General features: G+C 36.5%; 2 protein-coding genes across 7 annotated transcripts in view; one reads left to right on the plus strand and one right to left on the minus strand.

Moving 5' to 3' along the window:
- CPR6 (cuticular protein 6) overlaps positions 1–4932 on the plus strand; it is a 6195-nt gene extending 1263 nt beyond the window's left edge. The window contains exons 2-3 of the mRNA XM_018037766.2: positions 1638–1904; positions 3956–4932. Of these exons, the coding sequence (XP_017893255.1) occupies positions 1638–1904; positions 3956–4243 (555 nt within the window). The 3' untranslated portion in view covers positions 4244–4932. The remainder of the gene's footprint in view (positions 1–1637; positions 1905–3955) is intronic.
- The window catches only part of CDase (neutral ceramidase), a 35420-nt gene that overhangs the window by 17901 nt on the left and 6196 nt on the right, over positions 1–11323 (minus strand). For 5 of the 6 annotated variants that reach the window (XM_018037763.2, XM_018037761.2, XM_018037764.2 and 2 more), the window contains 6 exons: positions 9502–9682; positions 8800–8943; positions 7899–8075; positions 7699–7826; positions 7224–7422; positions 6870–7076 (listed from right to left, as the gene is read on the minus strand). In XM_018037763.2, coding sequence (XP_017893252.1) covers positions 6870–7076; positions 7224–7422; positions 7699–7826; positions 7899–8075; positions 8800–8943; positions 9502–9648 — 1002 coding nt within the window. In that variant the 5' untranslated portion in view covers positions 9649–9682. Of the gene's footprint in view, positions 1–6869; positions 7077–7223; positions 7423–7698; positions 7827–7898; positions 8076–8799; positions 8944–9501; positions 9683–11323 lie in introns of those variants that run through there. The other variant, XM_026810790.1, reaches the window with a different exon arrangement.

Below are 11323 nucleotides of genomic sequence, written 5' to 3' on the forward strand. Positions count from 1 at the left end.
ATATAATATATTTCGTTCGTCTAGTAAAAAGTTCATTATAAATTGCCATCTCAGTAAAAAACATTAAACACTTTTACTTTCACGCGTCAGCAAGAACATCTTCACAAATCACCTCTTCTGTTCATGTCACAATTTCTACTCACCGATTTAAGATTACATACAAAATTCTAGAAAAAAGAAACCAGTAAGTAAAAATTGTGACATGAGCAGAAATCGAGACTATATTATTCTCACCAGGAAAAAGTTCATCACAAATTATCACCTCGACAAAAAAATTAACACTGTTACTTTCACGCACCAGAAAGAGCATCATCACAAATCATGTCCCGAACAAAAAGTAGATTGTCTTAATGATAACTTTCACGGCTTCTCCGACGAAATGTTGAGAAAAAATTCTGTACCTAACACGAAATTCTATTCGGACAAAGAGCTCGGTTTATCGAAGAACGTCGACCCGTGGAAAGATCGATCTGCGGTGGCATCGACTGTGAACTAGTCCTTTTGTCGGGGACAGACGATACGAGGGACGCGTTTTGTTCGCGGCTTCGAGAAAACGCGGAAGCCAGTGGCTGTTTCCGTGGATCCGTATTGGTTTACGGAGGCAAGGTCGGCCGAGAAAGCGGCAAAGGACACTTTTCATGGGGAAAGAGGAGCACGTGAAGCGACGCGAAAGATGAAACGAGAAACTTTCACGAGCTCTGCTCTATGACTTTCCCGTGGCGTCGAACTTCAACGAAAATCGTTTAACCACCAAACCTTTTAACGGGATTGATCACGTCCGAGTGGTCGAGGAGTTGGAAACGAGTTTTAAATTACTGGTAAATGCATGGAAAATGTATCCTGGGTCGTTCACTTTGATCACAGTTTTAGATTCTCATATTGCCCGGGTGCAGCTGTATGCGGAACGCGGAGCACGAAGTCGCGACGATGAAAAATCGAGCACTCTTAACGACGCGATTCGCGCGATGCATTTAAATGCGCCGATTCTTTCAGGATGTGGGGAACGAACGTATACGTCGTTTGCATTAATACCCAGACGGATACGCTGAAATTCTTAACATTTTATGAGCTATTTGATAAACTGTCTGTACGTGAGAAAAATTAATTCCGCAGGATACTAACTCTCTCATAGTTTGAAAATTCGTGAGAAGTTGTCACCTGCCATCAAAGAAAAGTTTCCCTCGAATTAAGAAAATTAACATACGATTTTAGAATTTATTACTTTGCTCCTACAATTGTAACTTCTTGTGCAACAAAGTATCATATGCAAGAAATTTTATCAAACTATGTTGTGTATGAATTTATTAAAGAGTTCATTAAATGAATTATTGTTATTGAATCTTCAAGAATGCACCAATTCCAAGAGTAAATCACATTAATTTTACGTTGGTTAAAATAGTCAATTAAATAATTAAATATTAATCACTTTCAAAACACTAATCTTGCCACATTAGATTCAGTCTCCTTTCGTACTGATCATTAAATTATATAAAATTCTCTATTTTGATAAACCAAAATTAGTTTCACACAAAGTCGAACACAAGTACAAAAATCTTTTTCTACAAAAATATGTAAATGAAAGTGCAATCTTTTCCATACGATGGAGATTTACTTAAGTCAGATTTTTTTAATTAAAGTTCCAGATTTTATGCTTCTTATGCGCATCGGTTGCTCTCTGCCAGGCGGTAGTTTTGAGTGGCTATAATGGAGGCCACGGAATTCCGTACGCGGATTATGAAGGCCTCGAAGGATACACCGCTGGTGAATACGAAGGACACGCGGTACTACCTACAGTCGCAGTTCCGGTCCACTCTGTTTCCGCCTCACCTATTCACGTCGTAGCAGCCCCCGATCACGGATCACACGCATACAATCATCACGCCGACCACGAACACGATTACTATGTAAGTGTCACCATTTACTTGTTTCTATTAATTTATCTGTATCAGACATTGCTGGCTATAAATATTATTATTAAAATTGATACAATATTGCATATAACGGTTGATGTATAGTATGTCATATAGTAATTGATACGATGTTTCATATAATATTTGATACAAGAATTTACACACTAATTGACATTTCCTATAATGATTGCCATAATAGTTGATACAGTAATTACTGTAATATTTCATTTCATGTTTAATTTAATAATCTACAATAGACTGATAATGCAATGGATTAAATGAATTCTTGTATTATTCTATTTCAACAACTATAGTTGAAAAATTGTGCACTGTCTTCTAAAAGCTTTGTGACTCTAATGAAGACTCAATAATAGTAAATAAATTAATGGGACTTAAAGTTCCGTCATCGAAATTCGATTAGGATAAACAAATTGGGATTTAATTGCGCTATTAGCATGGCCGGTCGTCGACCGATCAGATAAGATAACTATCGCGACGATTTGCGTGCGGAATTGCGAACCAGGTATCGGTGTGCATTTATGTATTATAATTCGGAGCGCGAGCCGTGACGCCTCGCCTATGTTAATTGAAATTCCTGACCGTGGAAAGTGGTGTTTGGCATAAGAAAACCTTTCCGCGGTGTGTCTCATTGTCGCGCGCTGCGTTTCCGCGACACTTTCTCGCGACGCTCGTTAAAGAATCCTCTATGAGTTTCAATAATGCAGACCCGGTTGCACCTTCGCTACTAAATAGAATTGGACTGTTACCGGGAACAAATTACCCTTATTAGAATTGCAGAGTACATTATGAATTCATATGAACCTTTCTGCAGACTTTCATTTTTTCTTTTTAAGATGTTATCTAATTTAGCACATAATAAGTGATATCAATGATACCATAATGATACCAGATAAGTGCTTGACTAGTTTCTTCATTATTATATAATTTCGCGAGCTCAAATATTTAAAGTTATTTTTATTTAAGATTTTCATCCAAATAGATAGATTATATATAATTATTATTAATGGAATTATTAGATCACTAAAAGAATGTCTGAATCCAGTAGTGACAGTAAATATATTCAGTGTTTAAAAAAAAATGCAATGGGAAAGTGAGTTTACAAAGGAATTCTCAAAAGAGGCCTAGAAAGTGATAATTCGATTAGGATAAACAAATTGGGATTTAATTGCGCTATTAGCATGGCCGGTCGTCGACCGATCAGATAAGATAACTATCGCGACGATTTGCGTGCGGAATTGCGAACCAGGTATCGGTGTGCATTTATGTATTATAATTCGGAGCGCGAGCCGTGACGCCTCGCCTATGTTAATTGAAATTCCTGACCGTGGAAAGTGGTGTTTGGCATAAGAAAACCTTTCCGCGGTGTGTCTCATTGTCGCGCGCTGCGTTTCCGCGACACTTTCTCGCGACGCTCGTTAAAGAATCCTCTATGAGTTTCAATAATGCAGACCCGGTTGCACCTTCGCTACTAAATAGAATTGGACTGTTACCGGGAACAAATTACCCTTATTAGAATTGCAGAGTACATTATGAATTCATATGAACCTTTCTGCAGACTTTCATTTTTTCTTTTTAAGATGTTATCTAATTTAGCACATAATAAGTGATATCAATGATACCATAATGATACCAGATAAGTGCTTGACTAGTTTCTTCATTATTATATAATTTCGCGAGCTCAAATATTTAAAGTTATTTTTATTTAAGATTTTCATCCAAATAGATAGATTATATATAATTATTATTAATGGAATTATTAGATCACTAAAAGAATGTCTGAATCCAGTAGTGACAGTAAATATATTCAGTGTTTAAAAAAAAATGCAATGGGAAAGTGAGTTTACAAAGGAATTCTCAAAAGAGGCCTAGAAAGTGAAGTGAGAAATATAAATACTTCTTTAATGTTGAAAAATAATTAAGATCACAAATTCTATTCACTGACGTATATTTCTATAATTTTATATCATCTTAGAAAAGTAAGTCAATGAATGGGAATTGGTTTGAACAAAAATGTTTGATTCCAGGCTCATCCGAAGTATACTTTCAATTATGGTGTTCACGACCCTCACACGGGAGATGTGAAGACGCAACACGAGGTTCGCGACGGTGACGTGGTCCATGGATCTTACAGCGTGAACGAGCCCGACGGCAGCGTCAGGATCGTCGAGTACACCGCGGACGACCATAACGGATTCAACGCGGTGGTTAAAAAGGTGGGACCTGCGTATCACCCTAAACCGATCCCCGTTGCGAAGTACGTGGCACCGGCGTACTATAATAGTTACGAAGAATACGATAAGCACCACTATTAATCGTGTAAATAATATCGAAGAAGGAATTTCAAAACAGGGTCAAAAAGAATTAATTTAATCGAAGTAAGTGAGGATTGATAAGAGATAACGGAAACTCAGCATCGTCATTGATTCACAGAAACTTGGGCATTGATCAATTTCATTGACCATAATTCTATATAGTTTTACCTACAAGTATGCAAAAATTTGATTCAGTATTTTTCCTATACTGTTGCTTTCGTGGCAATAGTCATTGGAGATCGTATCGATGTTGAGAATCAATTACTACTATTTAATTAACTCGAGTGAGGTGCTTTGGAAGGGGAAGTGTGCCAAGAAGTGGTGTACTGTTAATCGCATAAGCGTCCAAAGAGATTTTACGTTCTTGAAGAATGGATGGTTTTAAAAATTGTCTTCATTTTTTAGTAGACTTTAAAGATCAGAGAAGTTCGAACGGAAAGCTTGAGCAATAAATTAACAAAATTAAATCTTAAACAAAATTGGCTGAAAATGTTCAATCATTATTGCGATTACATGTTGCAAATGAAAGATTCAGTAAAACAGTGCCACAGTATTTTGCATTATAAAACGTAGCATAGTTAATCTATCCTTCCACCCTTCTTTTTTATAAAATAGAACTAGCATAGAGACACAATCACTACGCATGTAAATAAAAGCCTGAAGGCCTGTGTTACTCATTGTCAGTAAAATAATCTCGACACTGTTTATCCTTTATCCTCTTCCTTATTTGGCGGAAAATGCTTTTCTTTCAATTCAACAAGCGATTGTATGCGCGTCCACGTAATTACCTTCCTGGGTAATTAAAAGTAGAAGAAGAGATCATTGTTTCGTTACTCGTCACCTCGTGGAACGACAATTCTACAATGGCTCGTTAGCCATCGATCGACTTAAGATCGACAGATGTTTCAACGATATGAGTTAAGCGTTTCTTTCTCTATTCCTTGTTTTCAACAATTCTATGCTGTTCCGAGCATTACGATTTTCTCATATTTTTCTACTTTACGTCAAACGAGGAAAAACTTGCCGTAACGAAAGGAAGAAGAAAAACGTCGAATTAAACGTGGCCGAGAAAACACGAAAAAACCGCAGGTCATTTAAACCATTAACGCCCAAGGTGTTTCGCCAGCCGTTTGTTCCATCTTTAATTAATCTTAATACTGGCATTATGCGCTCTCTAGACTGCAGCGCGTTTTCTTTCCTCCGTCGATCGTATCTCTTCGACTTACGTTCTCGGTTTACGTGTACGTACGGTTCTATACTTTTTTCACGACGTTGGCTACGATACCAACGAACAACAGTAGATATTCTAATTACGAGCTCTCGCAGGCGGATCTGTACGAAACTGGAAGTATCTTGATAATTAACAATTCCACTTCCGTTATTATTCTCGATTTATGGCCCCATTGAAATTTTTTCGTTTTTTTCCTTCACATTGTGCAGCTGCTAGTTTTTATCATTTCATTCCGGAAGTGTGCTCTCTGTACGAGTAGGATAAAACGATTTATTTCTCATATTCGACCGCTTCTTCTATTTCATGTACTAAAATCTTCATTTTCTATCTTTCAACCTTGTAATCCTTCGTTTCTCTGTTTCTCACGCGATTTAATCGTAAATACGTTGACCAGTAATGAGAGAAGCGTTGAATGGAGGCTATGAGAATTGTTCCTCAGGAAAATTCAATGGCAAAGAATAAGGGACAAATCTTCTTAAGAGAAAAGAACGAATTAACATTTGCAGAATACGCGGACGTATAATCAACAGTCGCGAGAACGTTTTCTTTCATATTTACTGTGCAAGTGATTCAAATTAATTTTACTGTGAGAAAAAACTGTAGTTTTAATTCAATCAAGATGTAAACATTGGGATACCATGTATGTTACTTTTATCAGCTATTATATCCTCAAAACATGTCAATTTATATTATTTTGACAGAATAGAAAACATGTATTGACAACGTCGTGACACACCTTTAACGATAGTTAATTATTGTGTCAGTTACTTTATTATATGCACTAAAACACATTCATCATTCTTGAATGAGTAAATAATATGTACACATCCTGAAGAGAAGCATTGTTTTCATCGCAGATCTTTTCAAGTTAGACTAAAACGAGTTTAAAGCAACTTCACCATGTTTCGACACCTTTCATTCATACACAGTAAAGATAAGTTAAACGTGCATTGTTTCTTACGAACGATTTAGGAGAATAGTAATAGTTGCTATTTTCTTATCTAATTATTTTCCTGCATTGCTTAATCTATCTCGTAAACGAATTACAAGTTTCATATAGTTTATTTTATTTTGTATCCAGTCTTTATTATAATAAGTATGTTCATAGTAATAGGACAATTTTTGTATACTTCAATTAAAAATAAATATCACGTGCTACTATATCCTTAATGATAGGAACAGATAACTACTGTAATAATAAATAGAATACGGATTTCATGCATTCATAAGAAAGTTAAAAAAGTATGAATACTGCATGTAAAAAAATATGGAGAATATCAAAAGCAGATTGTGACACTTGTACGATAAATCTTGCATAAAAATCCGCAATATAATAATAAAATGAAATAAGCGGATGTAATGTTTCGAGGCAGAAAAACTGAAGGAAAGACTCACCCACGACTCCTTGAAGATCCTGTTGGCGATTATGCTCGTGCTTTCGAACATGTTTTTGCCTGGTCCGGAGGCGAAGCACATTTCCTTGATCCCGGGACAAGTGTACTGCTCGGAGCAGTTGCTGCCGGAAAATTCGCATTTCGGGCCACGGGTGTTCGGTGAAACGTCGCCGAGATTCGTCGATGCGAAGGCTGCCACGAATGGACCCTAAGTTTCAAAGCTCAGTTTTAAAGTTTCAGCGTTGATACAAGAGAAAAGCTCAATCGTGAGCTTTGTGCCGCAGTGTAGTTCTCGCCATGGTATAAGAGAACTTCTTGCTGTTGTTGCAGAGAATTATGTTTTACGATTACTTGCCTTGCCGACCAGCGCGTCGGGGTTCACAGTTCTCTCGAAGAGAACCGAGGCGTAGCCCACGTTATCGCTCGACACCAGATGATTAGTGTTGTTCATGCTGGTCGGATGCACCGCGAACCAATTAATCACGCCCAGCGGCTTACCGTTCGCGTCGATGAACTGCATCTGTGTCAAAATCTTATCTACGTCGTACTTATACCTGTCAATCGCAAAACAGGAAGTTCCAATGAAGAATTTCTTGTTAATAATCGTATAATGATCAGCGCTGTTCAACTAACAGCCCGCGAAACAACTTTTGGATAATAGGAAGTATTCGAAGGTGAGAGATTTTAGACTTTGAAACTATTTTTCTACGTGACATTAATTGACTCTTGGATTATCTACTCTTCTTTGGCCCTCAAAATGTTCGCAAGAAAAAGAATGATCTAAGAGAAGTTGGACAGCGCTCGTGTAATGGATAAAGAAGAGAACTTACTTGTCTCTTTCTGCTTTGGGATTGTTGAGATAAGCGAGTGGACTTCTATTAATATTAGCACCGTGAACTTCTCCATGAGTAATGAAGATTCGACCTGGACCCACTGCATTATGAGCTCGTTCGATGCTCTGAAACATTTATTGGTAATAAGGAAATATTCTTTTGCTATAGGAATTTATTTAGAGGATTGAACTGAATACCTTCACTATTCCGTTGACCATGGCATCGAACGTCTGCTTAACGAATCCGAAAGTCGTGAGGTCGAACAGCACGTCCATCATGAATCCACCCGGAGTTGAATGCGAATGCGTCCCGCTGATCATCACATTCTTCTCCGTGTACATGCTGCCAAAGTGTTCCTGGAGTTTCTGCAGCACCTGTGCCAACAACCATTCCCTGTCACAAACTCCAATTTTCCCCATTCTTTTCTAAGGAAAGCTCCACGGTCCAGAAAGATGCGTTGTTATTTCTCACCTTCTAAACTCGAAACTTTGTCACTACATAGTTTTACATATACATAACAAAAATGTGTTAAGACGTTCTGTTCACTTTTAAATAATTGTTTTCATCAATAAATATTAATATAAGATAGACAATTTACAGCATTTGCGATTTTACTAAATGCTGCTGTGCAAATTGTGGCTATATTGAGGAAATTGATATCAATGGATTAATGGTAACAATACTGATTACGAACATCATAATACATCACATGATATCGCATTCTACTCATGAGATTAAAAAATGTGAGTAAACATTAATATATTTATTCAACCAGAATTTACTGCAAATTGTTTTCAATTTTTGATAAATTAATTTATAAGTTTCATGACTGTCACGAAAGTTTATCTGATTGTGAGAATAGTGATCAACAATATTATACATATGTAAACGTATTGATTCATTGCATGATAAGAAATTCAACTCATTTTATGTTTATTCACACTGAATTTACTATATATTGTTTCCAATTTTTAATATGAATCATGACGATCATAAAAGTCTGAAATTTGATGATTACGAAAGAAAAATGATTGTACTCGATTTAAATCGAATCGTGTCGAAATGAAAATTTCTATTAAATCGAGAGGAAAGAATTACCGATTTGCGAACGCCGTTTGATATCATCGCGCTGTCCACGCTGACGAAGACAAACCTCTCCTCGCCATCATCGATGATGAAGGCACGGGAGAACGTTCGAAGATGGATTCCTAATCCTTTTTGATCGATCTTCGCGTAGCCCATCTGGAAGAGTAAACAATCCCCGTAATCCACCACGCGAATGCACGAAGAGCAATGATCTCTTTTGTATATTGCCGTTCTTACTAATTTTATTTCATACTTCTACTTCGTCATGTACTTAAGAAAAAATTTGTTTTCAGTGAAACTTGTTATTTCAGGATTTTCTTCGATTGCAATTTTATGTGACGTCTACATAGACATAAGAGAAGCGACCGTGCACCCAATATATTTTAATTAATTATTAAAAGATAGAGAAAACATGCTTTGGAGTTCTGTCACTCTCCCCCCTCCCTCTCTCTTCCATGTACTCATAGAAAAAAAGGAACTCTCACATTAATTTTCATTCCATCGTTTAGTTTCAAATATTCCATTTGGGCACTTAATCTATTCTCATATGTCTATGAATGTGTGTTATCTTATAAAACACTGAAAACACTTATTAATTAAACACTGAGAATATCTGAAACATTATCACGTCGTCAAATGATTAGAGCCTGAGAAATTGTAAGAAACTACAATAGATTATTTTTTATCATAAAGAAGATTTTTTAAAATACTAACAAAAACGACTTCAGCCGTGGGGCCAGTAGCGTCTGCTCTGCCCACGCCGATGCTGTAGGACGCAATGGCACCCGGCACCAGGAGCTGAAGCACCCATATCGCGAGGAACACGATAGTTTTCAAATTCCCAAGCGCCGGCGTCTCCATTCAGTTCTTCTCAACCGCTACCGGTTCGATCGCGCTGGAATCAAGCAAACAACTGTATCCCATTTGCGTTTCACACGGCCTTAATATCGTTCGCCGATACGCATTGGAAGAGATAACAGATCGCTCGAGGTCATAAAGAGAATGCTCTTCTTCTTTTGAAAGGTGTTTAGTCATACTTCTAATATTTCTAACACGGACTCCTAAACACGTATTTCGTCTTTCACGACATTGTCTTATCGGTGGATAATTGCAATATTTATGAGAACGATAAGAGTATTGATCAAGATTAAATGCGAATCGAAGGCTGAGGTATACGTTAGTTTCTAAACGTGTGAAACGTGATTAAATGAATTTTCTTGTTGACACTGGAACATGATTAAGATAACACTAGTTTGGTATTACAGATTTAATTGATAATTGATAAAGCGAGTAAACTGTGTGATCCATCAAATATGGAATCGAACAAATATTTACATGTACTTTATGAATGAATGAATGAATGAATGAAACATACATTGATTTATAATTATAATTACATTTATCCAATCTCACGCATTCCCATCTTTCTATTATTCATAGACTGTACAACGTAACGAGTTAACTATAAACTGTTCTTTTATACAAGATATGAAAAGCTATAACAAATTAAACCTTCTAATAATATAAGGAAACATGTAATTTTTGATGAAAAATATAATGTAAATTTAATTACTATGTAATACAAATATTTCTATCCAAATTGCTTGCATTAGCATAAAAATTAATAGAAATTCTAATGGGAAATTAATAACAAGTAGAGAAAAACCAAATTCCAATGAATGAATTTCTTTTAATAGATCTTAGAGAATTCTTACGCGAATAGGTGTTACGATTACTTGAAATGTGTCGAGAAAAAATGCCCATTAAACTCCACGGTTTAGCTTTTCCCTGGGGCAAAGATCTGAAGATAAAAAGTATCCATAAATTCTTGAAATAGATATTGAGTAACAATACCCAGTAAAAAAAACATAAGTTAAATGCCAAAAAATGCTTTGAATTATAAGAATAATTAATTGCCAAATGTGTATTTCATTTTGTATTCTTCGACGATGCCTAAGCAGTTGCTAAAAAAAGTTTACATTTAGAAACGTCACGCGATACGTGTGTAAACTGTTGCTTGCACTTACGAATCGATTGAAACGCGAATACAGGCGACACAAAACACTAAACACAAAAGAGCGCATAACGCGATTCAAAAAAGAGAAGTACAATAGAATGGTGCAGGTGCAGTTCGCGGGGACAAAGCACGTGTTCTCGGAACTCCGGTTCCGGAGTATTGTCAACGGTACGTTCGTCACAGGTCCGGACAAACGTAGTGTAGTCACGTGGACAAACTGATCCCCACGATGCAGAATTTAAATTCCACATCGCGAATTGCTCGTTCGCGTAATCCGATCACGTTACAGTCCGCTTACGCGAATTAATTTCAGTACCCGGCGATTTTTAACGATTTTTCTCTTCCCGATGACTGACTCAGTTTTCAATCAATCATCCTTAATTAATAATTACAGCGACGTGTGCCAGAACTGTACGTGGAATTCATCCCATTATGCATATTTAATTTTATAATCAATTAAATTTGAATTTCAATATCTGTTGTACAGAATATTTCTGATTTTAATTACCGAACTCTGTG

Source organism: Ceratina calcarata, unplaced genomic scaffold (assembly GCF_001652005.2).
Source record: "Ceratina calcarata isolate Rehan_Ccalc_2016 unplaced genomic scaffold, ASM165200v1 scaffold178.2, whole genome shotgun sequence".
NCBI lineage: Eukaryota > Metazoa > Arthropoda > Insecta > Hymenoptera > Apidae > Ceratina > Ceratina calcarata.